At 47.3% G+C, this 27,614-nt stretch overlaps 2 protein-coding genes across 6 annotated transcripts in view; both read right to left on the reverse strand.

Moving 5' to 3' along the window:
- The window catches only part of mpp5a (membrane protein, palmitoylated 5a (MAGUK p55 subfamily member 5)), a 34,038-nt gene extending 24,275 nt beyond the window's left edge, over positions 1–9,763 (reverse strand). The window contains exon 1 of the mRNA XM_036542133.1: positions 9,615–9,763. The gene's annotated coding sequence lies outside the window, so the exon portion shown is untranslated. The remainder of the gene's footprint in view (positions 1–9,614) is intronic.
- Positions 9,764–12,329: 2,566 nt separating this feature from the next.
- gphna (gephyrin a) overlaps positions 12,330–27,614 on the reverse strand; it is an 81,996-nt gene continuing 66,711 nt past the window's right edge. For 3 of the 5 annotated variants that reach the window (XM_036541600.1, XM_036541598.1, XM_036541599.1), the window contains 12 exons: positions 22,981–23,073; positions 22,523–22,578; positions 20,791–20,910; positions 20,459–20,517; positions 20,214–20,367; positions 19,799–19,920; positions 19,603–19,690; positions 16,798–16,871; positions 16,217–16,281; positions 13,347–13,450; positions 13,144–13,240; positions 12,330–12,566 (listed from right to left, as the gene is read on the reverse strand). In XM_036541600.1, the coding sequence (XP_036397493.1) occupies positions 12,433–12,566; positions 13,144–13,240; positions 13,347–13,450; positions 16,217–16,281; positions 16,798–16,871; positions 19,603–19,690; positions 19,799–19,920; positions 20,214–20,367; positions 20,459–20,517; positions 20,791–20,910; positions 22,523–22,578; positions 22,981–23,073 (1,166 nt within the window). In that variant the 3' untranslated portion in view covers positions 12,330–12,432. Of the gene's footprint in view, positions 12,567–13,143; positions 13,241–13,346; positions 13,451–16,216; positions 16,282–16,797; positions 16,872–19,602; positions 19,691–19,798; positions 19,921–20,213; positions 20,368–20,458; positions 20,518–20,790; positions 20,911–22,522; positions 22,579–22,980; positions 23,074–26,636; positions 26,697–27,614 lie in introns of all 5 variants that reach the window. The other 2 variants (XM_036541597.1, XM_036541596.1) reach the window with 1 other exon arrangement.

The following is a 27,614-nucleotide window of genomic DNA, read 5'->3' on the forward strand; positions in this document are numbered from 1 at the left end:
ACCTCAACAGAGCACACTTTTGAAACTTTTGAATTTTGGGATCTTGGCACGAGCGTGTATGAACGGACTGGGAACTGTTTGTTGTCAGAGATTAAAATTTCCAGATACATGTTTATTTGATTACAAGTAAACTGTTTACTTTAGCTAGCAACATTCAAACAATCTAAGAAAGCACACACAGATGATTAAGATGGAAAGCAGGCTAGGGGACTCACTAGTACTATATGTTTGATGATATTTTTCAAGCTTAATTCGATGTTTTTTAGATGAATGCTCAAATACTCAAGTATGGGAGCATAACAGATGCTCGGAATAGCCATCTCTGTCTGCCATGGTAACAAGCCAGACTTTCACTTGTTTTGTAAACCCAGAAACTCTGGATTTTCGGTGATATTTACCAAGAGTTAGCTCAATAACAGATTAATCCCATTTTGTGGAATAGGTCCCTGATTGCAGATGACAAACGCACTAACTCAGAGAGCTTAACGAGCTGCAGATTCACAGTAAGCGCAAGTAAGGAGATTGAGGACCTACGCTCGATCCTGTACACACACACACACACACACACACACACACACACACAAAACTGGCTGATCTCTCATTCTGTTTTCTTAGTTGCTCTGGCAACATGTACTGTGTTCATCATGCCAGTAAATGCCGAACTGAAGTGAAGTGAATTAAACAGAGCACGAGAGAGCAAGAGAGAAACACAGAGAGAGACAGAAAGTGTGTGAGGCTGAGAAAGCGAAAGTGAGTCTCTGCCTCACCTGACGTTACTTTGTCTCTGTCATTGCTGATTTTACTCGAGTGCCTGTGTGACAGGCCTGTGTCACACCCACATCGTGATCCGATCTCCCGCTGAGCAGCTCTCGGTCCCAACTTCTGCCCTGCCCGTTCATTGGCTGTCCCGCCGCTATGCCGAAACTCCCAGGCCTACGCCTCTGCACACAGAGTGAGGCTCGGGGCCTGAGCAGCCTCCATCCTCACAACGGTCACGAAAAAACAGTCGCCGCCTTCCCATCCCGCCCTGGACCCTTCCAGCGTGACCTGCCGCTTCTCCTGCACCTCAAGGGTGCTGCCTCCAGCACGTTTCCCATAAGCGGCTGCCACTCATGCTATTATATAGAATGGGGGAAATCAGTCTTTTCTATTCATCACATCTGACAGAAGGCAAATCGACACAGAGATCCTGATTTGCTGGCCCAACATGTAGACTTATAACAAAAGCAGCCTTGGATTGAATTGTGTTCATCATATTGTTCCACACACCATGCTTTCGCCAGCAGGAACAAGGCATTGTATTAACAGTATCCCCCCCTCGCATCTTTCCCACTTTCTCTCTCTCTTTTGGTCTCTCTCACTCTCACACTCTGGCTGTCATCCCCCCATTCTCTCTCCATCACTCTCCCTTCCTCTCTCTCTCCTTCTCTCTCTCTCTCTCCCTCTCCACAGCAGGAAAAGGGTTGACTGTTTTAAGGCATGAGCTACACAGCTTTCACCTATTGTCCTTTCCTAGTCAAACACAACCACACATAGCAGACAAATACCTCTGATACACATAAACCTGAATCCATTCTTAAAGAACCGTGTCTGTTTTGAGCTGATAGCTGAGGGCATTTTAACCCTTTGCTGGAGCCGCTGCGACGTCCCCACCAATAAACTGATGCACCCAACAGCAGGCTGGCCCTTTAAGACTGGTGAGGGCAGAAATATCCAGAATGTAATCTTACTGCCATAAATCAGCCAAAGAAGTGACTGCTGGAGCTACAAATTTGCTGGAGGGAAATGGCAATTTACAAAATTTTAAATGCTACACTGTGGAATAGCCATCATGGCGCTGAGGTCAATTTTTAAAAGTTCCTGCAGAGGTCCACACCGAGCCCCAACCCCCATGCAAGCACGTGCCAGGTGACCTAAAGACCAGTGATCTCGCTGGAATTCCGGAACGCTCTGAAGGGGGTCACTGTCAGAGTCAACAGAGGCCAGATAAAGCCGGTGATACCATCCTGTGCGTGCCGGGTCTGCAACACGTGAGTACATACATTTCTGAAAGCAAACAGCTGAAAAAGGAGAGACAGTTCTTGCCAGAAACACCTCTCCAAGTCTGAGGAGATGGGGCGGCGGCCCCATCCGGAGCTTCAGCTCAGACAGCAACGATACACAGACAAAGCAGCTCGACCACTCACACAATTTAAACTTTACCGTTTATCTGACATGGCCCGCAGTTACACTGGCTGCTCCTGCAGTATCGCCAACACAGGTGAGTCTCCTGCAGTACCTGAGCCGACCCGGCAGCTATGCGGTCTGTCCTGCGGCGTGCAGCATGTGGCGTAGAGGCTGAAGCAGTTAAGCCGGCCCAAAGGTTGCCAGGCAAACTCCCAGGTGGAGCAGTGATGTTGTGCGATTGAGCATGGTACTTAACCCAAACTGCCTCAGTAAAACATTCTGCAATATATATGTATATAATACTATATGTAATATATACATATAATAATACATATAAAACATGTCCACACGCACTTCATGTCAGTATCTCTGGATAAGGGCGTATCTCTGGATAAGGGCATCTACGAAACGCATCCCGTAACGCGACCCTGCCTGGCAGATACCGTTCCTCTGAATTACAGATAAGGAAAAGGGATAGAGGTCCCGCATTCAGGCCTGCTCACCTGCAAGCATGCACTGCCACCCTCTTCTCATGCACCTGCAGCAGAGAAGCTCAGGGCTTCAAGACCGAGTGGTGCAGCCGGGGGGGGGGGGGGGGGGGGGGGACTTTTAATTTGAAGTGATGGTGGACACTGAGTATGACATCACTGATATGTAATGTCTATACACTTTTATTGCTGGTTAAAGTGGCAAATGGGGTCCTTTACAGTGTACGGTATGTTTTTTTTAATTGCTAACACACATTTTTAAAAGTTATCACCCCAATAAAACAATCAAGTCATGTTTACATTACCGTGTGAACTGTGAGAACAAACAGGTTGTCATCATAAAACAATCACTTTTATTTATACGTTATAACAACAAAAAAATCTGAGCCATTACATTTGCATATGGAAATATCTATCCTAAATAGAAACAGTCCACATATCAGATATTAAACTACCTAAACTATTTACATAAGTATTTAAAAGATAATTTAAATACCCTTCCCCACAGCCCAGCTGTTTAAACTGACAACATTGATTTATGTATTTACATTACTCCCTGCTAATACATCATCATGTTCTTTATTCCCAACATGAGGATCTGACTTGCAATTTGACAGCGAACCACACACGCATTTCTAGAATACTGGAGCGCTGATGAGCTCCGTTAAGCACCGAAGGAAAAACTGCCACAAGTACGAGACACATTTACAGACAGGCTGGCAAGTACTAAAGTCCGAAGTCCAAGAGCTTCAAACTCTTTGGCTACAGGGGTAAGCTTTTTATCAAGGCAGCCAGCCCTGGCTGAACAGCGCTGGGAAAACAGCGGACTTACTTTAGCTTCCGTTTACTGTCACCTGGTCCGGAGAGGCAGGCAGCCAGATGTCTGTCCATTTCTGGAACTTAGTAGAATCATTCACTACAAATTCGCTAACTTCAAACCTGTTTGCTTCTCTCCAAAGCAACTACACAAATACTTTGTTACTGATCTCCTTGTCAAGGACATTTAGAAAAAGCAGAGGCTCCAAACTTAATCCCAGAGCAACCGCACCACCTATGATGTGGAAGTTACCTGTCACCGCAATCAATGCTATTTTTAAATCAGGACTGAAATCACAATAGCAAGCAATGAGACCTGAGAGAAACCACTGATCAGCTGTTTTTTTTTTAATCTGAGATCTGATCTAACTAGGTGCACAGGGCTGTGTCTAAGACTGCTGTAAAAGGAGGTGAGCACAAATTTGCTTTGCATCGCTTTCTTCCTGCACTTTGTTATTTTTTTTTGCAAAAGGTAAAACGTGTGTGTGTGTGTATGTGTGTGTGTGTACATTACAGCAGAGCCCAATGATATCACCTCCTTAGTATTGTAACTATAATCTCTATTGTCAGGAACAAACTGAAAAACTGTGCCCCGCATGACTCCTCCAAAGTCTTGGTCAGAGCAACCGACAGACACTTGCGGCGAAGGTTTAGAGTTTAGATCAAGCCATGCACAACAACCCGCTGAGCAACCCGGGGTAGCCCACACTCACAAGCACACTGTCCCGCTCCAGGGCTTCCCAGCTAATCGTTTCGGGCATGTCTGCCATCCCCTCCCCCTCCCCCGGGGCTGTTTCGCACCGTCCGACAAGCCACTCAGCTGACAGATCCCAAATCTGGCCCGGGACCATCTGCCGCTCCAGGCTTAAGCCCTGCAGCCCTCCTGGTCCGCACACCTCTGCGGGTGGACGCTAATGAGGCTGCCGGATGAGCAGAGCAGAGGTGGGGCAGGGGAAGGGTCTAGGTGAGGCTCTGAGACACCGAGGCGTAAATTCCTGCCTACTTGGCACAATCTTCCCGTTAGATAATCCTGAAGTGGAGAAGACACAAAATACACAAGGGGAAATATGGTGGATGGAATTAATGCAGACATGAGGCCGGTCTGGGAGGCGGTAACCTGTGAGAGGTTTGGGTGTTTTTTGAAGGAACAGGTACACTGCCACTAACCCCAGGCTGTTACGAAAGGTTTGCGATGTGAGAAAACAACTGTTCGGATTCCTGATTTCGAACCCAGGTTCTCACGGCACAAGACAATCAACATTTATAAGAGTGAGGCGAACGCTGTTGGCTTAAGTCTTCAAAATGTTAAAAACAAAAACAATTTTCACATTGCGAAATAGTCCTGAATGCCCAATCCTGATAGCAGCCTGGGTTCTAAAGACTCCAAGCAAGATTGCGCAAGCCAGTGGTGACATCACACAGGTGTGTGAACGTGACAGTCCCGGGGTGTGACAGTGGCATACCTGTACAGGACAGACCTGTACTAAAGACATGCAGCAACTAGCCCAGACATCCACAACAGCTCAGGTAAAGCAGTCCACCTGTGCTGCTCTCAGAAACAGGCAGAGCCCACGCCTCTTCATAACTGTTCAAAGGATCAACAGTCCCTGCATCCACCTGTGCCCAAGTTAATAAGCTATTCATTCACTCTGAAAGGCCGATGTGACGGGCCGCTGAAAGACAGCCAAGCAGACAGACTGACAGGAAGAATCTGTCGCCAGAGACGAGATTAGGCGCACAGAGACGGTCCCGCTTCCAAAGGTGTGTTCAAAGGTATCTTTGGAAGACAATTACGCACAACCCTAAAACTCTCCACGGACAACCTCAACCTTCAAGGGGAGGGGGGGAGGGAAAAAAGGGATCAAACCACACCCCAGAAAAACTCAACGGAGGGAGGGAGGGAGCCAGGTCTGTCACTGCAGAGGAGAAACAGATCAGGACTGTTATCTCCAAGACTCTGACATCACATTCCGACACCATGCTTTCAAACCGAAAATTCCAGATTCCAGGCCCCGAGCGGAGGGCTCTGTACCGCTCAGTACCAGGAGGGGGATGGGGGTGGAGGGGGGGGGGTCAGGATCGTTATCACCCTGAGAAAAACAAGCATTGAGAGAGAGAGAGAGAGAGAGAGTGTAAATGAGAGAGTGAGTGAGGGAGGTGGCTTTTAGGCATGGCACTATGGAATTATGAAGCAAAAAAAAAAACTGCGACAATGAAACTAAAACCCAAACCTAACCTAACTGCAACTGGGGCCTAAAAAGACACTACACACTTACAGCACCTCTTCACCACCAGAGATAATAAGCAAATCCTCCCCAAGTACAGACTCAGCAGTCAATATTAGCCTGGCCGTTGAGAGGGGCTAAAATAAAAACTCACAGCTGCCAGAGGAGGAGAGGCTCTGTGGTCAATGTGAGACAGGCGAGTGTTTTTTAGGAGAGAGGCTCTGTCTCCCATTTACCACAACATCAGGTTCAGTTATCCATTCCAAATGTCCCCCGCCAAATCAAATAAATGGCTGTGAAAGAGAAATGACCGGTCCTCGTGGGGGAGGAGGTACACGGCACGGCTGCCTCCCAGGTATGTGGCACAGTCTGAAGGACGCAGGGCAGACAACACTGGGACGATGAAATGAAAACACACGGTCTGGCGACTGGGCACTAAAAGGTTATGAGCAGTGTTGTGTATTCATAGACTGAAACACAGGCAGGAACCAGAGTGTGGCTCTGCGGCACGACCCTGCGGCTGTCCCCTCTGCACACCAGCGTAATCCTTCATTCTTGCCAACAGCTCCGTAAAGCATCCCTAAACAGAGATGCTTCCTTGCCACAGTCTTTGCACATCACAGCTGTTTGGTATCACTGAGTCCACGACTCTCAGCTGTACCATAAAACAGCTCTGCACTAATTACTGAAGGAATGAGGTAATAACCTGCTTGACTCCATGAAGGGCAGAAGAAAAACACCTCAAATCTCACAAGGCACTGAAGGAGTCTTGCTTATCCCCAGTCAATGTGACAGTAACAGGATGTTAACTTGAAATGGGGAAACAACCAGCATCGCAGACATGCTGCCACGAGGGTCACGGTTCATCGTAGCTGTGTTTGGGCACAACACACCTCTTGTTTCCTGCCCAAACATATTCGCTCCTCTTCCTGCTGGAATGGATGCTCCCAACAGATCTCAAAGTCTCCGTTGCAAGTGGGCCAACGGAGACAGCCTCAAACAACGAGTCCGACCCTGAAACAGAGCAGCATGACTCATGCGGCACATTTCGGTTACACTGCCGTTCATTGGTTTTGCAGGTGTTCTGATCCAGTGCGGCTTACTCAGCACCCATTTGTGCAGGTGGATATTTACTGAAATTATTTCAGTTAAGCACCTGGCTTAAGGGCACAACAATGGTGCCCCACCTGGGAACCACTGCTGAACCTCCCACGATGAGGACAATCTATTGTAGCAACTTAAAAAAAGAGCTAAGCTGAAAATGGTGTTTACTTATTCATTATTTCCACTGATACCCAGGAGAGCGAGCTTAATTTTCCCGCATCAGCGGTGGAGGCACTCATTTTGAAGGCAAATGAGATTCTCTTGAGGGACTTTCACGAGGGGTAACACGAAACCGGATGGGCTCACCTCTCCTCCAGATCAGAGAGCGAAAGGAGTCCACAGACGCCAAGGTGACTGTGGTGTTGCGGTAAGGAGAAGGGTCCTGTGACTTTCATTCCCTGTAAGTAAAATGTCCAACTGGCTAAGTGGATGTTAATGATAAAACTGAAGCTATCAAAACATTTACGAACAGGGCGCCCGCAAATCAATTACCCTAAATGAATAAAACTTGAAAACTAGGACAACCCTGTCACTTGCCCCTGAAAGACTGACCTGTGTTTGTCTCAACAATAAACCGCAGGAGTCTCTCGCTTTGTGGCGCTAAGAGGGTTAAACGGAGTAATGCTCTAATTCCCCCTGAACTCTGGACACCTTTAAATCAGCAGCCATCGGGAATACAATCTGAAGTGAAGCACATAAGTTAAAGTCATGGTGCAGACACTGGATGAAGGAAGGGAAATTCTTGCAGTCAGCCAGCTAGCTAACTCGAGATTGATTTGCCGCTTGGATATTACAGAATTAGCCCGGAGGATCGGTCCAGGGAACACTAAACCTTGGAGTCCATTCCGTTCCTTCAGGGCTTAGCGCTATCTGCGGCCCCTCTGAGCCGGCTTTCCGCAAAAAAGGCGAGATGATTTTTGTAAGATGGCACAAGGGTTTGCTCGGTGACATCGATGAGACATTCTGGGATCGCGGGTAATTTCCAAGAAGTGCCCAGATCCCTGCCCAGAGCGGCGCTGATGTAACACGATTCCACAGTCTGACCAAATTTGCGCCTTAAAGTGGTCTGTGTCACTTAAACAGACAGGAGTAAGAGAACATCGAGTCTATCGATCAGTGGACCCTTAACGTGTACAGGGTCAAACTTATCCCTTCAACCAGTTACCATCTGGGAAAAAATCCAGACAATGTGCCCCGTGTTTGTGTGCAACCAAGCTGATAGAGCCAAAGGCGGCCTATATATTCCGCACACCGTCACAGGGCACGCTATGCACGACAGACTGTGTCAGTCCGGGTTATGTTCAGATGACAGACAGAGACCGCTCCTTCACCCTGCGCACATCACTGGCGGGTTTTCAGAATGAGTTTCTGCAATGATGCTTTGGCGGGGACTGTTAGGTTTATGGATTTTAAACACAGTCGTAAAATAAGAGAACGGCGCATAGCTCTGTGGAGTACAGATAAACTTGCGGGTTATCTGTAGATCGGCTGGCGTGAAGTGTTTGAGAAGTGAAGCGATAAGGCGTAAAAAACTGCGTCCCTAATAATGGATTGGGAAAGATGATGATCTACAGAGCATTTGATAAGCGCCTGCCTTTAAGCAGTAACGTGGAAATTGATTTTTCATTGGGGTTTTAAAACGGTTCTGTACAGTTGAGATTTAAAAGTAGCCTATTATCGGTAAGTATTTCAGCAAACTTTATCAGTGTGTAGACCGAGCAGTAGGCTAATCGGTGACATATTCCGTTGCCCGATGATCACTGGTTACGCCCAAGAATTTAACAATAATCGTCTCTAGATTTCCTGGATCGATCACAAACTTAGCTGAGTCAGTTTAAGGACGGCGGAATCTCTACTCGTGTCAAGCACGGTTAAATTAAGAACTTAAAAATTATTCCATGTCCTTATATTTTATAATGTGAATGCACGACATACAAGCTGAGAAAAACAGGTAGCCAGCTGGTTTGCATAGTTGTCAAAACTATGCTGCGATCTGACGTCTTCATCCAACAGTGGCTAGCTAGCTAACGTTACAATGTGACAGCTAGCTTGCTACAGATCTTTAAGACTCGGGTATTAGCTACAAGATAACCATCAACCTACCCGGACACAATGTTAAATTGTTCAAATATGCAATGCCGTCAATGCGACCAATTAGCTACTAACCTTGTCTATGATTACTCTTCCTCTCAATCAAAAATACACAGACTGAAATTAGTACGTCCTAGCTAGTTCGCGACTCTCTAAAAAGCTAGTCAGCTAACAAAAAACCTTCACTTTCAAAGTTTCAAATCGTCGGCCAGAAAGCAAGGACTTACTATGCTCTTTTGTTTTGCAGAGTGTCATAAAAAGAGAACTGTCAGCTTTTCTTGAAACCTCAACTGTTCGAGTGAACACAAAAGTACTCGTTTGATAATATACCTAGGTAGCCTTGCCCGCTAATCATCATCCTATTAGTTAGCTCACAACTAGCTTGCGATCGTTAGCTACACACAAAAAATAAGCAGGGTATTCCCTACACGCCGCTAGCTATTTGCTTCAAAAGAAACTTGCTGTGTCTTTCACAGATAGCGCCTTTAATTAGTCGGCATTTCCGACAAACTTAAGATAATGGTCCGAATTTGCTCACAAGCTTGGATCGGGCGCTGAGTAGCCTACATGGCAGAACCGGGCTGTTCCAATGTGTTGCGACATTTGCTGCAGCCAGGTTGAAAGTGGCCGACGGAGCGTCGCTCGTCGCTGGGAACCTGTTGCAAACAATCCCGTTCTCCAAAAAAGAAGAACGGTATAAGACATGCAAAAGAACACCACTCACCCTTCTGTTGCAAAACTTTCGAAACGAACAAACTTCTCTGTGTCTCCAGTAGCCCTCCTTTCGCGGTTTTTGGAAATCGATATTCCAAACAAAACGGGCTAGTCACCTTACTAAAATGCAACAACGACGTCCCCGAGCTCTCTCCCTCCCTTCGGTTTCCCCAGATCGGATGCGGAAACTGCCCATACTGTAGTCCGGCCTTTCCCAGGGCAACTCCACAGCGCCCCCCCACCCTTCCCCGCCTCATGAGACATTGCTATTGATTGGACGACCAGAACAATCAGGAACTTTATGCACCGCGCAGCGTTATCCAATGGAGGATCCCTTTATATCTCTCACCTGACGGGAGAAGGGTAGGCATCCGGCAGGAAGATTACTGCAAGCTAGACACTTGACAAAGCGGACCGGGAGACAAGGAGGTGATTAAGAATTTAAGCATAGTTAATGAATAAACTTGCACACAAGACTGTGGTCCCCCTGTGGACAGCCGTTTATTACAGTGTTCCCCAGCCCGATGTGTATTGTGTAATGGTTCCCTAGTAAAAGCGACTTGATTGACATTTTCTCCTTGGGTGTATCGTGCTGAAGCCCTTGAGCACCCCTCAACGGGGTTACCACAGCAACGCTTCTCTCCCTGCCGGCAAAGCTATGTCATGCCTTCAAGAGAAGCTATTAACTATTTCACAATACAAATCGTCGTAACTTAAATATTTAGCTTCGCCCTCAACATACTACCCTTTCCCCTTTTCCTTTAAACATCCTTATAGTTTGAATTCTGTCTTCAGTTTTTGAAAATTGGCCTGAAGACAGAAGAAAGAAATTGATACAAAAGGGCAGGTGTTGTCTGCATATGCAACCCCATAGAAACTGGATGCTTCAACAAGCCTCTCATGCAGTTACATTGTTTCGGTGGGTACTGTGGGGCAGCAGTGTAGCATAGTGGTAAGGAGCAGGACTCGTAACCGAAAGCTTGCCTGTTCGACTGCAAGGTACTTCACCCACAACAGTGTCAGTAACCATATAAGCTGTATAAATGGGTAATATGTAAAAATTGTAACCTATCTAAGTCGCTCTAGATCTAGAGTATCTGCTAAATGCCAAAAATCTAATGTAATAAAGTTTATAGCCCTGACAAAATAACTGGATCCCATTCAAAATAAACTGCACCAATCATCAAAGATTTATATCTGCAGTGCACATATTATAATTTATCACACATGTACACACACAACTCCTCATTCTCAGTGTGACTGGGATTTACAATGGCTGCCAGTGTGACCACTACTTCCCTGTGATTCACTAAGACCAAGATATGAGGGGCTGGGCAGCTACACCACAGTGGCAGGCACAAAAAAAAAAAAAAAACAAGGTGGCACCACCCACTTTGAGGGTATTCCCTGACTACTCCCAAAGTGGGTGGTGCCAGAAACGACTCAATGAGTTGCACCAATCCTGATGTTTTGCTCCTGGAGGTCAAAGTCTTTCGATTGGCTGATACAAGTTGGTTATTGACAGGAAAAAAGGAGAGTATGACAGCCATGCATTCGAATGTTTACTGATATCCACATGTTTATGACCCTGATGGACACCAATAAAAGCAGAGAAAAACTGGGCCTGTTTTGGTTCAAGGAAAAAACTTTATTCCACTTTCATATATTCATTTAAAAAAGAAACCCAACAAGGAATATTTTTTTACATAATGATCAAGGATTTAAATTTTTTTTCATCAGTTTCAATATCATTACAGAAAATGTTATAGTACAGAATTGTTCAATATCCCATCATTGCTTAGTAATTTCCTCAGTAGTGCTGGTCAATTATATCTGTACAATATCGTTCTTTTTCTCATTTTTTTCCTGTACATTTTTGTGTAGTTGGTTAAAAAGGCTGTCAGCACTCAAAGAAGCTGTTTCTTCCTTTTAAAGTTAATCAGATAAAAGACTTTTTTTTCCAGCTGCTTCACCCCTGAGGGGCGGAGTCATACTGGGTCAGGTGACCATAAGGAAGCTTCCGGGGGTCTGGGTAGTGTGGCGTGTAGGCGGCGACCCAGAGACCTCGCCCCTCTCCCCCCAAACCTCCTCCCCCCCTCCCCTTCCCCGCCCACGCTTTTGGCACTGCGCACATAAACACGAGTCACGAGATAAACGACAAGCAAAGCTCATTGTGAAGCGATAATGAGGCATACTAATAAGGGAAAGAGAGTGGTGTCACCTAAACGCACCTAAAGAAAGCAGAAAGCGCTCTCATCTGCCAGAGCACCATGGGATTTCGCTATCATTAAACACTCCACCTCACAGTTTCCCCCTTTCCATAATAGAAAGACTTTAGTTAATATATAATGTATTTTTTTTTTATTCCTTAAAGATGAGAAACTAAGCTTTCTTTTTTCCTGGCAGGCACTGACAGCTTTCTATTAAAATGCTACAGCTATCTATAAGGTTCAGCGTTGAACACACAAAGCAATTGCAATGAAAGAGAACAAAGTTGCGTTAATATGATAATAATCATAATAATAATAATTATAATAATAGTATATTACAGAATAAATCTCTTATATTTTATATTTAATTTTCTTTATTTTAAAAGTTATTATATTTTCTTTGTTTGAAATACAATTAACATTTTTATTCTTTTTTTCATTAATTTACTTTTTTTTGTTCAAGATGTTGATTATACTTGATCAACTTTATCCAAATCAATAAAAACTAGCTGTGCCGTTGCATATTACGGAATAGTAATGATATGTGGACATGCACCGGAAACCACTCGCTTGCTTTCTCCCTCCCTCCACCTTTCTGTGCGTCCCGTTAAGATGACATCATAGCCGTCCGATGACCATAACATCCACAACTTCGCCTTTGTGCAGCTCCACGTATTGCTCTGTTTTGGGAGGTAACATCAGGAGCCCGTTGGCACTGCGCATACTCATCAACCGACTGCTCATCTGGTTCCCTGGAGACGGAGATAGAGGGAGATAGAGAGAGAGACAGACAGAGGCGGAGAGAGAGTGAGAGAGAGAGGAAGAGAGAGAGACAGAGGGAGAGACAGAGGGAGAGGGAGAGAGAAAGAAAGGAAGAAGGAGTGACAGCAAGAAAATTTAGGGGAATGAGAGAGAGAGGGAGAGAGAGTGAGAGAGACCAAAAGAGAGAGAAAAAGTGGGAGCGGTACAGAGGGAGGGGGAGGGAGAGAAAATGAGAGCGATAGAGAGAGAGAATAGGAAGGTGGAATGAGTGTAAGACAGGCAGAGAAAGAGAGAATTCAAAGTAAAGAGAGAAGGAAAGGGAGAGGAGGGAATACAAAAGAGGAAATGGGAGAGAGAAAGAGAGAAAGAAAAGGGGAAAGAGAGAGAGCCACACATTAGCATGACATGAATGTGCAGGTAATGCTAGAGTGATGCTCAAGAACAGCAGGAGTAGTTATTTAATGAGCATGTTTAAGAGTACTGCCTCCGCTGAGCTGTGTCACTTAGGACAGAACCATGTGCTTGTGGGACAATGTCTCTGTGGCCTGTGTTTCCCTGTGTGAGTACCTGTGCTCTGGGCCCAGGGCAGCGGCTCCTGGTGGTGCCAGGTCAGGATGCAGCGGTGGTACTCTGGGCGTGGGTCCAGCTTCACGTCACAGGACAGCTGCAGAAATGGAGGTGCACACTGATGACCTCACGCACACCAGAAAGACCTCCCAGGTTCCCGAACCGGGGGAGGGGGCAGCTGGCTCCACAGGAGCGGTACCTACCCTGGCTTTGATGATGGTGGGACGGGGGTCCAAGATTCCCTGCATCTTCCTCAGAGCAGGGATCACGAAGAGGTTACAGGTGACGACGGCCGACACAGGGTTACCTGGGAGAGACAAGGGCGTGGTGCCATTGATTAGGACAAAGTAGGGGCAAAGTCTGGCACAGATCACAGCAAAGAGGAGTTGCATTTAAGTTCACAGTAGCGCATACATGCTCCGGCCCCTCTGGCGGAAGGGCTGCTCTCATCCGCAGAAGAAGGAGAGGGTGGAGAAGTGGGGCGGGGCAAATGGGCAGGGCTGACATGGTAGGGCGGGGTCACATGTCTGGGAGAGGTGGGGTCCACTCAAAATGGGCTGTCCAGAGACAGACAGAGGGCTGTACTGCTCCTCTACAGGCAATGAACTAAGTGTGGCGCCATCAGCTGTGTATCCACAGAATCAGACTTAGCTGTCTCCCCCTGCTGGTTGGAGGACAGCATGACAGGGAGGATCCTCACATCAACATTAGCAAGGATGGGGTGCGGGGGCAAAGCTTGGGGTTAGAGACGGCATGTAAGTCCGCCACAAAACCATGCCCGACACCACAGACCCGGGAAAGGAAAATTCAACACAACACTTCTCCCTCAGAAAACAGAACAGAAGAGCGAACACATGAAAATTTTCATGTTAATTTTATGCCAGTTGCTTTGCTTTTCCCTTTAACTGTTAATATTTTTTTCCAGTTGTGAATACCCTATTTAAAGGCGCAGCGTCCTCCATCTGTCTTTCTCAGGGTAATATTGAGAACAGAAGACTGTTACCTAAGCACATCATGGGATAAAAAAAAGGTACAAGAAAAAAAAAAGTTGGCTCATTTTGTCCCCGTTTGACTTTTGGGGCTTTGCGAGTTCAGTCCATTTCCGTTTTCTGAGCTGCGAGGAGGTCGTTTAACGAGAACACCCAACACAGAGACCTACTTCCGCGCGCTGGCGGTGGGACTGGCTGCTTGCTTAGGTCACTGTCACTCGGCGGTAAGGTTTCGAGAAGAGTCGGCCCTGTGTCTCTGAAGGTGAAATTACCTTTGGGAATATAAAGAAAGTGGCAGTCACCACGGTCTAGAGCCCCAGGCCGTGGACTGACTGAGGTGGGAATTCAGGGGGGCTGAGTGAGGGGCGGGGCCAGGGACCAGGGGCGGTTGTAAAGGGCTGGCAGCCGTGGGCAGGTGGGGCGCATGGTTTGGGGCAAGGATGCTTGGAGCGGCGTGGAGGCTTGGGGATCAGGGATTGCAGTCGGCAGAACAGGGGAAAGGGCGGGAGGACTTCAGGGGGGAATCAGGAGGTCATTTGGGTGGTCCCCTGGGGGGGAAATGAGATTGGAGATCGTGTTGAATAACAATAATATTGTAAGCACCACCCCTACGTGATCAGTGCTGAGTATGTATGAGGGTGGCTCTGTGCTTGTGATCATTAACATGAGAGCGTGTATGTGTGTATCCGTGCGTGTGTGCACGCTTGAGTGAGTCTTCCGATTTCCATCCTAGTGGCAGGGAAGGGCCTGGTGTGACAAGGGTGTGTGTGTGAGTGTGTGTGTGTGTGTGCGTGTGTGTGTGTGTGTGTGTGTGTGTGTGTGTGTGCGGGTGCTTGTGTGTGTGAGAGGTGTCTGCTTGGGGACAGGTCACTACAGAACACTGCACCTTTAGTCTCAGTTGGATGTAATCTCCCATGACAGGGGCGAAGTGGGACTGAATGGGAAATTTAAAAACACACAGCAGTCCAAGCTGAGAGCACACTGAGTGTACACTGAGTGCCTGGTGTACCAGGAGCAGATGCTACACCTGTCCTCTCTGCCCCAGCCTGCACTTCAGTTTCAGGAAGTCACGAGGTGGGCTGGACTGCTCTGCACCCAGAGTCACCCCTCTCTCTCTCTCCCCCACCCCCGCTTGAGGTGTTTAGAGTTCTGTTTTTCAGATAAAATCAGGAGTATATCCTTTACTGCTGATGGGAGTTACAAATATACCTGAGCCTGCGCAAACCTTACCACACAGCGGGCAATGGGATGAGATCCTGGGGTTCTGTGGAGGCGAGCTGTTTGAGAAGTGCCGGGTGTTTAAAGACAGCAGGTTGATTTAGGACTGCCAGATGTGCTGAGTGTTTCTGATGTGCTCAGTGTTTCAGGTGTGCCAGGTTTCTGAGGGTTGCCTTGCGCTTGAAGAGCGCTGGGATTTTGAGGGTTGCTGTGTGTCTGAAGAGTGCCAAGTGTCTGAGGGTTGCCAGGAGTGTGAGTTTTTTTTTAAGGAGTAATGGATATGCAGGGTGATTGAGGGGTGCTGAGTGTTTTTGGGGTTACTGGGAGTTCAAGTAGATGGAGAAACCTTTGCTCTGAAGCAGAGAAACTCATCACTGAGGAAATTTCCAGTGAGTTTAGCGGTGAAGGCTTGTCAGTTAAAAAAATGAGAGGTAAAAATATACATTTAAACTACCTGTCCTGAACATCTTTTCATTTATTTGGCATCATTACATTTATTATTGCATCAAATGCAGTACCGATATTTGTGCACTTCACATTAAATATTTTTATTCCCATGAACATATTATATCATAATCTTGATTACAAGAAAGCAACTGCATACTTTACGACTTGCCACTTTGTCCCAAACTTTTAGTCTTCATGTATGCATGAAGTACGCAAAGTACTCGCACTGCTAATTCACGCAGTTGTTGTCCATGTAAACTAATCAAAAAAAAAAACATTTCAGGACAGGTAACAGTTTAAAGTCAAGATCTTAGCCTCCTGATCTGAAACGCACATGCAGCCAAAGTTGTCTGTACACCCTACTACCTAACACACTACTACCTAGCACACAACACAGGGTCGCACCCACACTCTCTTACCTGGCAGTGCAAAAATGAGTTTTCGGGCACCGTCAATGTCTAAGGTGGCAAACGTTGTGGGGAGTCTGAAGAAGAAGAAATGAGGAAGAGGGGGATTACAACCTTCCTCTCCTGAGGGTCTGGAGTGAGGTCGTGATAGCGACATTATACTGCAAAAACATCCATCTTAGCAGCTATGTTTAAAGTTGCATTATCATGCAACCAACACTTTAAAAGAGAATATGGCCTTTGTCCACATATTTACAAAAACGAACATATTTCTATTTCTTAAACTCAGCAACTGGTTGGTGGATTCATACATAAGCAAATCAAGCCATTAAAAACTCTGAGTCACTGCTATATCCAATTTCAACAACGGGGTCTGCCTACACTTCTCATCACTGTTTTAACATCCTGGCTCACAGCTTACCGGGAGAGGAGCTCTGGTTTCAGATCCTGCAGATGGCATTTATCACATTACTAAAGTAACTATAAAAGTGGGCAGAGCCCACATGCATAATAGTCAATGTGCATGCATCCATCAATGAATCCATAAACCAATCAATCAATCCATAAACCAATCAATCAATCATTCATCTTACCCAGGTTTCATGAAGACTCTCCCAAAGTGAATTTGAGCATGGAGGTCGATGTCCAGCACTTGCTTCAGGTAGTCCTGCATGGGAAGCACAAGCACTTTAATCCTCACAATTCACCAGGAGGCAGGAGTCACCCTTCCTGAAATTAGCGCTACATTCCAACTGGCTACAGTATGCCTCTGCTCCGCATGAGTAACTCCCCTAGCCCTGGAACAAGCTTGTTATTTGGATGCTGTCATCAGCAGACAGTGGGATGACAGACGGTGATTAAATAACAGTGGCCACTGAAGCAGAAAACCCAGAGCGAGAGTGCCCCCGGAGAAAACCAAGAGTCACATTCAAAGGTCACGTAAACAAGTGCCACTTAGGTGTAGGACACAATTTCAGCCACAGGGTGGCAGCAGTGCACCTTGAGCAGTACTGTTTCATGCAACATGGACATACCTCTATGCAGGTAGTGGTGTCTGCACTTAATCAAGACTGACATGAGGGCATCTCTTTCTTTACCTTCACCTTAGTACTATTTCCATAAGAGCGATCTGCAGATTTTGTAAAACTTTTTAACAACCCAAGAGGACTGGGAAAATTCCTTACTATAAACGAATAATACAAAAAAACAGCTTCAGAATTTACACAATGCGCCGTGCATAGCTCATATGAAAGACTCTCCAGGAAAGCAAAGAAATGTCCCACACTGATTACCATGACTTGGCCTTTTTCTGAAGTCCTATAAGGGGCCTATATCGCCCTATACGTAAAACAGACAGAGCACAAATACATGCAAATGTCAAAAACAAATCACTGGCGCTCCAATCCACATTAATGCATTTTCTTCATAGTAGCAAAAACTGTAATTTAACCAAAAAAACTGGCCAATCTGGAGATAATGTTCATGCATATAATATACATTAAAAACATGATCAGAAACAACAGCACTGTAAACCTGTCAATCCGTCCATAAAGAAATCACTACCAAAAATTCCTGAAATTTAAAATATTTGTTAGTGTATTTACAACGAGACCAGTTACTTTTTATATTGAAGGCACATGGAGTTAGGAAAAGAGTCTACTGACATAAACATCAGGAAGGATCAGTGAAGGCTCTCCTACACACTACCTCAGACACAGTATCTGACAGCTGTGCTTCCATATTAATTAGGCTGGGTTTCCATTTGGAATAATGCACATTAAGACTAACACACAGCAAATTACTGCATCTGAAAACCGTGAGCATAACACAACACATACACTGCAACCTTTTCCAGAGGCTGTGCGCTTCACTACTACATTAACCCGACCTGACAGGAGTGGCTGCTCCCCTAGCTGGTGAAAATTAACTTAAGGATACAACTAGTCAGGTAGCTGGCAGCAACTACTTCCCAGAGTTCCGTGCAGCTGTTTTTGAGGGATAATGTTGTCGTTGAGCTTTTGGAGTAGTAAACTTGTAGTTTAAATGCGCTGTGCTGGCCTGCTTTGTCTCTTTGTGGGTCCATGTTGCTCCCAAGTTGTGATTGTAGCTCAATTTCATGCCCGGGCCCACCCCAGCACCAATGACTTCATATTTAAACCTGTCAGGTGCCTGAAATGTTCAGGTAGAATATTCTCAAGCAAGGGCCTGACCTGAGCCGACCTAAACAGTGTTAATCCTAATAATCATATCCACGTTCCCCCCCCCCCCAAAAAAAAAAACATAACAAATGACCACAACTCAGAATGAAGTAAATATCCACTGCTGTGTAAAAACCTTAAGACATTTTTGCGTTTTAATACTCTGATGCAGGAGGAACTTTAAATGTTTTTGAGCCTGTTTACACCTTTCAGTCCTGCTCCTCTTGATTAGCAGAGGTTTTCCACCTGCTGCAGCTTCGTACCGCTGATGGCTGGACAAGGACATCTGAGCCCTCTACCAGTGGCTACAGTCAAGCCAGCACTCTCCTTCCTTCTATCCCTTAAGAACATCATCCTCAAGTCTTGCTCATCCTTCTTAGGCAGGCTTCCAGTCCCAGGCTTGACTATTACAGATTATTATCCTCTGGACTTGTCACTCGTAATTCGGACACCTCACCTTGAGGGCCGAATTGCGTTAGCTTTTTTTCGCCGATTTTTTTTCGCCGATCTTTTTCACCAATTGTTTTTTCCCTTGTTTTCAGATTAATAAAATCCGACTGCAATTTTCTTATGCGTGTAAGAGGGTATCTGCACCCGTGGATTCGAAACTCCTGAATGTGTCAGACTTTCACACAGCAGTGCAGAATTTAATTACACTTCGTCTTATACTCTTGGCGGTAGTGACAAAAATAGCAGACTTTTTCTCCAAGAATAAAACCACGGCATGTAATTAAATCTTTTTTTATTCCCAATGTGGGCCATTCTAGTTAGCTGGGTACATTCTGATATTTTTGAGGCTGACGTACATGTGAAGGTTTCCTCCTTTTTTTAAAACGTCAACACCAGATCTCAGTCTTGAAGGAGTTTTATTTTTTCATTTCTGCATTTACTATTTCTGCCTACGCCACACAAAATAAAATCAAACGGCCTGCCCGCATCAGTCCTGCAGTCCTCGTCTGAAAACAGTCACTGTGAGAGTTGTAAAACAGCGGGACTCACCGCAGATTACAAACAAGCACGTTTGATTCTTGCTCTGAGCAAGCAATTTACGGCCAGCGTCTTCACTGTAGCAATTTTAATGTCTATATGACGTGTCTGGGAAGTGTGAGCAGACCACAAGTTGTTCCTTCTAGGAGTGGTATGTGGCCTGTGGGCTGGGAACAGTTTTTAAAAATGCCTCTTGAGGTGTCATTGGCCTACCTTCTCGCCCATGGACACGCCCCCAGAGGTGATGATGACATCGGCGCGGCTGATCCCTTCATTCAGGGCGTTGAGGAGGTCGTCCGGACTGCCGGGGGGTGGGGACACAGAGGGGACAGCTGTGAGCGAGGGTCAGGGCTGGAGCACGGTTTGTGAATGTATCGGGGGTAACGGAACGGGGGGTCAGAGGTCATACTTGTCTCCGACGATGCCCAAGTTGATGGTGGGGTAGCCGTGTTCCTGGATGGTGGCCAGCAGCGTGGAGCGGTTGCTGTCCCGGATCTTCCCTGGGTGCAGGTCATCCTCCGGGTTCAACAGCTACAGGGAGGACCCAGAGGGAAGCCCATGAGCTTGTGTGTGTGTGTATATTTGTATGTGGTTGCATAGGTGTGTATTCTGCATGTGGGTGCATTGACGTGTGTGTATGTGTGTATTCGTATGTGGGTGGGTGAGTGTGTATATGCATGCACGTGTTTTTGTGTGTGCATGTGAGCGTGTGTGCATTTTTATGTGGGTACAAGTGTTTCTGTGTGTGCATGTTTGCATGAGTGTGTGTGAGTGTGTGTGAGTGTGTGTCTATGTGGGTGTAACCTGCCCGACTCTATCCCTACCTCATTCCCGGTGGACATCACCGCCACCACAGGGAACTTCTGCACCTCCACCTCGGTGACGCCCACTGTGGCCAGCAGCCCGATCTCAGAGGGGCCCATGTGGGTGCCCTTGGCCAGAACACACTCTCCACGCTTGATATCATGCCCAATGGGTCTGTGTGGCACAAGGGAAAGATATGAGTGAAGGACCGGGACGGCACCTGGTCTGGGGGGGCTGACCTGGGGCACGGGAACGGCTCACTGACCTGATGTCCTGGCCCGGACGCGCTTGCACAAGGATCCGAACCTCCAGCTCCTCTGTGCCCTGCCGTAACAGGAAGTGCAGTTAGACATGCCTCAGTCAGACAGAGGCATGAGGCATACAGGTGCAAGAGGTTAGCAGGTGAGTGGTGAGGGCTGCTGGTAAGAGAGGGAATGTGTGCTATGGGTTGCTAGTTAAAGGATAGGCTTGCAGGTGAGAGAGGAGGTTTGCGGGTAGGAGAAGAGGTTTGCAGGTGAGACAGCAGGCCTGCAGGTAAGACAGGAGGATTGTGGGTAAGACAGGAGGATTGTGGGTAAGAGAGGCCGCCCGACTCACGTCCTCAGACTCGCGTAGCAGCTCGGTGTCCTCCACCTGCACGACGGCGTCGGCTCCGCAGGGGATGGGGGCTCCTGTCGTCACCCGCATCACCTGCCCTGGCATCACCGTGTGGGTGGGCTGCGGACACACACGCACGCATGCACGCACGTACACACACACGCACACACACACACACACAACAACGTACACGCACATACACACACACAACACGTACACGCACATACACACACACACACGCACGCACACACGCACACAACACGTACACGCACGTACACACACAAACACACACACGCACGCGCACACAAACAACACATACACGTACGCGCACACATACACGCACACGCATGTGCGCACACACACACACACACGCACACATTAGATACACACTCTTACCGAAAACAGACTCAACACACCGAACACACCATGGTCTCCTCTTATTGTCAGAGAGTAGGTGCCATCCCGGATGACCTCCAACTAACCTGTAACGCAGTGTCTAATTTATCTGACTTCAGCACCATGGACAGAGGTCCTAAAAAAAAAAAAACCACCCCAAAAAAACAAAAACAAAAAAAACTAAAGCAAACATCTGTTCAGGTCATAAATACTGCTTCCACACCAGAGCCTTTTCTGAAGATGCCTGTCTGCGCTAATGAACCACTGACCTGTAAGGAGCACCACATGGTTAGCTAGCCTGTGGGGATCTGGTGACTGACAGACCGAAAGACTTCATTACCCACGATCACTAACCCAGCTATTTCCCCCACTCAGTGCACCCTCTATACACAGCAGAACACAATGCCCAGCCCGCACGAATTCTGCCACACTACAGTACCAGAGCGACAACTAATGACAGTTACCACTGCTGTACCTGGCCATTGCAAACACACCTGTCACCGCTTGATGGAGTGGAATTAAAATGGAATAGAAGAATAAGGAGCATTGCAGTTAACGTCACCTCTACACGCAATACAAAACACCTGTTACAAATCTTGCTTCTGCCAGCACTTAATGTTAGTCCTAGAAATGATTATTTCCCTTGCATGTCTAAAAAGACTTTAGGCCAACTTGAAATTGGAGATGAAGACCGTGTCAGCCACATTAGAGATGCGTAAGGATAACCAATGGGAGAGAAAATGGACGAGGTGTGACCCACGTCAGGGCAGCACTTTCCACCACCATCAGCAAAACATCAGCTGAGGGAATTCCCATGGGAGAATGGTGTCGCATCCCTCCAATACAGTTCCACACACTTGTAGGATCTATGCCAAGGCACACTGAGGCTGCTCTGGTGACCCAACGCCCTAATATTATGCCTTATGTTGGCGTTTCCTTTATTTTGGCAGTTACCTGTGTGACTCATATTAGAGATAAGTGTGATCTATGTCATAGATAAGGGTATATGTATGATCAATATGAGAAATTAGGGTCTATGCGTGACCTATAAAATTATATTACATTCCTGTCATTTAGCAGACGCTCTCATCCAGAGCGATTTACATTGCTTACAATGTTAACATGTTATGCACATTTATACAGCTGCATATTTAACCAATTCTGGGATAAGTACCTTATGCAAAGGTACAGCAGCAGTGCCCCAGCAGGGAGTCGAAACGACAACCTTTCGGTTACAAGCCCTGACCCCTGACACTATGCTACGCTGCCGAGAGGTTAGGGTGTATGTGTGATACATGTTACAGGAGTGAGTGTAAAGACCCCCTGAGGGGCTCACCTGCTCTCCGGCCTGCGACTCCCCAATGATGAAGCGATCTCCCGGGCCGTCGGCCGCTGAAACAGAGAGAGAGAGACCGTGCAAGCTGCAGGAGGCATTACATTACATTACATTATTGGCATTTAGCAGATACTCTTATCCAGAGCAACTTACATCAATTACAGCTTTTTTTTTTTTTTTTTTACAATGTTATCCATTTACACAGCTGGATATTTACTGAGGCAATTATGGGTTAAGTTGCCCAAGGGTACAGCAGCAGTGCCCCCGTGGGGAATCGAACTGACAACCTTTCGGTTACGAGTCCTGCTCCTTAACCACTACGCTACACTGCCGCCCACAGGGGGCAGGAGAGAGGGACAGGCCGACCCATGGCTCCTCCCACGAGGGGCAAAAACGTGAAGCGAAAAAGGGACGAGACAGAGTGTGCTGAATCTAAGATTCGGTGCAAGGGACCTCACCTCTGACGGCATAGCCGTCCTTCACAGAGGCAGGGAACGGGGGCAGGTTGTCTTTGGCATAGACATCCTGGGCCAGGACTCTCCCCATCCCATCTGCAGGAGAGGAAGAGAGGGGCAGAGAGAGAGGGAGACGGAGAGCACGTTACACAGATACAGATTTCAAGGGGTATGTAGATGACAGGTGAAGCGCATGCCGGCGGTGTCGGTGCTTATGACATCATCAGCCACGCGCCCAACTCACCTTCCTGCACACCGCTAACTAGCAACATAGCCAAACAGTACACACTCCTCACATCAGCGACACGAGTTTGAAACACTTCAGGTAAAACGGTGGATAAAAAGATGCAGACACGTTATGAGTAAACGAGGCGTGTCATTGGTGGAGGTTGAGAGGTGGGGGGGGGGGGTTTGCTCTCTTCATGGCAGCTGGGTGAAGCTTGCTGACATGGTGAGGATGTGATTGGCTCAGACGAAAGGAGACCTACTAATAAAAGCTTCTCCTTCATCTCCTCATTACTCGAACCAGGGACCTCTGGGGAGAGGCTACAAGCTCTCCACATTAAAGGGGATAGAGAGAGCACGGGGGGTTGGGGGGGGATGGGGGGAAGGGGGGGTGAAAGAGTGAGCGAGAGAGAGACAGAGCAACAGAGAAAGAGAGAGAGAGAGAGGAAAGAGAGAGAGACAGAGGCTTTTCTTCTGCTGGAAGCTGATTAGAGAAGTCTCACAGCACTAAAATACCCACATCTGTTGAGGGGCTAAATATAGCAACCACCCCCCACCCACCCCCCACCCAACCCCTACCCCCTCTCCCCTGCATTCCGCGATCAAAAAAGATGCGTGAGGAGTGATCTCTGTAAAGACATGATGCATGACTACATAACAGAGAGAGAGAGAGAAGAAGAGGAGAAACGAGCACTGGCAGCCACAATCAAACCGCTGTAAACCCGACCACATTCCCTCAGGCGCACGGCGACGACGACGACGACGACAACAACAACAAAAACCCGGAAAAATGGTACAACACCGCCGAGCGCGGCGACAGAAACCACTACGCCGCCCCGCATCAAAGCGAAACATCCCTCCTCGGTTCCACACAGCAGTTCGCGCCGCCGCGTCGGTCAGGACGCTGCTCATTCATGAGATGATGAAACAATGCAGCCGTGAGCGCGTTACCAGGTTCCTCTTTCTCAATGGCGGAGAAGGCCGTGTCGCGCACCGGACCCCATGTTCATTTCCTCATTAGCGCCATTAATTAAGGCAGTTCCTTCATGGCGAATTTGTCAAGGCGTTCGTCATGGGCGCTGTAAGTAGCGCAGTATCGGCTGGCGCTCAGTGTGTGCTTCATGTTAAGCAAAAATAACACACATCCTTTAACCTGACTAATCTACCTATCCATCCACCTATCTGTCCATCCTCTCCTCTGTCTTTGATCTACGCATCTATCTATCCATGTCCTCTGCAGCGCGGGGCCTGTAGACGCGCGGCAGGAAAGATAAAAGCCGACAGGCCGCGTTACTTCAGAAGACAGTGCCTCGGTAACGCCCACGCGGCCTGCGCTGGTCCCGAGCGCTTGGTCGCTCCTCAGAGGAAGCGGAGAGCCAGTCCGGTCCTCCGCCGCGGTCTTCTGTCAGAAGCCAGGGCTGTGAAGCAGTGGGGATCCACTCGACAGCTCGACTCTGCGCACAAAGCCGCCCCCCTGGCGCCCGCGGCTCTCGACGCGACGCAGCTCACTCGAAACAAAGCTCCCTGACGGGCTGGCAGCTCCGGGTGGAGGAGACGTGAGCGTGGCAGAGGTGGAACGGCGGAGAAGGTAAATGCGACAGGCCTCTCAAACGATCGCCTGCGACAATCCATTCACGACAAACCCACAGCTGTCCTGTGCTGGCGTGGCAGAACCGTGGGGCAGGTCTGTGGGCTCGTCTCTGCGGCCGCTTATCAATTCCATCCCTGGCAGGGTTAAAATGGCCAAGAGAAACCACAGATCTGGACAATTTCCAAAAGACAAAAGGTTACTTAGTGACAGGGTGGACAGCATAGAATAAACCATGACTATAATGAGATTTGGCTGTTGTTTTTTTTTTCAACTCTCACTGGCGTTTTAAATCACACACTGGCGTGACGGACATGATAGCATGTTAAAAAGACAGTGCTTTCACGCTTTGGGGGTCCCATACAAATCAGATTTAAATTCCCCGCTTTTCGCCCTAACTTTGGAATCTGTCATGATGACATTCTCTTCCCTTGTGCAGGAGCGCTGAAGCGTAAGGAGTGCATACAATTACAATACCATACAATCCCTGTGGCTAACAGCTGTTATTCACACTACAAGTCCCACAATGCACCACAGCAGAGCAAACACTGACTGGTTGATACCTGCATCTCTCACTGAAATCAGCTTAGAAGCTCATAGGGACCTTATGAATTTCTAGAGGGCTCTTGACAGCAGTGGGATAAGGAGACTCTGGTGTGACGAAGCCAGTTATGTTCCACTGCGCCATGCTCCGAATATGATATTTTTAAACCTTCTTTTTATTGCTGCTACGGCCAGTTTCTCCTGAAATTTGGCAAACCTGCAGATTGGACTGCTAGGTGGGGCTGGTACTTCAGAAAAAAAGCAAATATACTTGGTGTCGGGGTGGAAACACATTTGGCAGGAAGTCACCAGTAGTTTTTGATAGGGGGCTTCATTTACAAGCCGGTAAAAAACTTACACACAGCTACATCTCCCTCCTACCCAACACTTACACTTCCTGTAAACGTTCCCACCTGCTTGTGCTTCTCATCACTTCCTGTCACTCCCATTTGCTCCATGTTTGAAAATTTCATCCTCCACACTCCAAAGACAACAGGAGATCATCAATTTAGCTACAACAAATTCCAAATTCTTGACCATGAGCATCAAGACCACTGCTTTTTACACATAAATAACAACTTTTATGCACAAAATCACAGTGCTCTCAGTCAGTGTCCAGGCAGGGCTCGACCCAATGCTAGCCCTGTTTTGTGAATGTGTAGCGTGTCGGCTGTGACTGTGTGCTCAGGTGCAATCAGCCAGAGCCAGCATGGTGTGGCATGCTGGTGTAGATGCCATGCTGGGGACTGCAAACCGCCACTCACTGACCGGGACACTCTTCAAACAGAAGAGGCAAATGGCCTTTTTGTGAAGCATGAATAAATCATTTAAGTCATACTCAAAATATAAAAAAAAAAATCAATGGAGCAAGCTGGCGAAGCTTGGCAAGGGAAAAAACTTTGTCTTTCTTGTCTCTGTCCATAATCTCTCCTTTATCCTTTTCTGATCCTTTCCATTTGATTCTGAGCTGAAGCAGAGAGGCTGAAGCACCACCCCTCCACCCAGGTGCTTCACCCCCCAGCCTCTGGGTGACAGAGTGCATTATGGGTACGACCTGGGTGTGGGGCTCCGGCCACTCGTCTCTGCAGGAACGTGAGATCAGCAGCTCTCATGAGGGGGCACAGCAGCGGGGTTCATGCAACAAGAACAGCAGCCAAAGGCCTGCTCTGAAAACCCTAGCGCTCCCTGCTGGTCTGGAGGCGAAACAGCACTGAGCAGTGAGAAGACAGAGAGAGAGAGGCGTGCACTCCCTGCCCATCCCCGGCTCCGCCCCTACATTGAGCAAGGGGGCGGGACCACTGACCTGTGTGATGCCAGTGCACGAGTGAGGCATTGGCACTGATTCGCTTCTCTGTCTTTGTTCCTGAAGTAGTAGAAAAATGGGGCTTTTTTCCACAGTTTCCAAACTGACGAGGGCTCACAAAGGCTTATGTGTTGGGGAGGTGGGCGGGAGTTTGGGGGGGGGGGGGTGGTCACAGGCTCCAGGTCCTGTCTCACACATGTTAAGTGTTTAGGGAGTCACTGAACACTGTGATGTGATCCCCCTACCTCAATCCAGCCCCCACCTTCTCCTCCCCACCCTCCCAAAAAATAAACCACAACACCAGGCAGGTGTGACCAGGTTAGTCAGCATGCAGGAGTGGTGGTCTGTTAGTGATGGATTGGTGAAAAGGCCTTTTAGTTCACCAATAATGAATAGCTGGAGTAAAGACAGAAGCTACAGTCTCAAAGCACTCTGGTCTTAAGCCACGGAATGAATGTGTCACAAGCTAGCGAAACAGTCATTAGTTTCTCACAACAGCTAATGCCAATTTATCTTATTCAATTAAATTCCAGAGCTGTTTTGCCAGTATGAAATGTAACTAGTTATGTTCACTCCAACTATTATATAGGTGGTCTAACTCTACCTGTCATCAGAGAGAGTAATGTACATACTGTATATAAGTATGAAGTATGAATCTTTAAATTACAAAAAAGACAAAAAAAAAATCCATTAGAAAAAAATCCTCAACCGAGGGTCGAAATGACTATTTAAAAATATTCATATGCAGCATCTCTTTTCAGTGGATGTAACAGAGGGCCAGACACAATGTGGATGATTTACAAACAAAGGTATGGAGTATGAATTCTGAAGCTACAAAAACAACAAGACGAATCATCAGCCCTCCTGCGCCATATGTCTGAAGAGCAGGAACAGATCTGTCTTTTCTACAATGCTGCAGGGTGAATAATCTTCCCATCCTCCTTCACAGTGACCTTTTCTGAGTCAAGCCCTTTGCAT

The sequence above is a fragment of the Megalops cyprinoides genome, chromosome 12 (genome assembly GCF_013368585.1).
Source record: "Megalops cyprinoides isolate fMegCyp1 chromosome 12, fMegCyp1.pri, whole genome shotgun sequence".
NCBI classification, from domain to species: Eukaryota; Metazoa; Chordata; class Actinopteri; order Elopiformes; family Megalopidae; genus Megalops; species Megalops cyprinoides.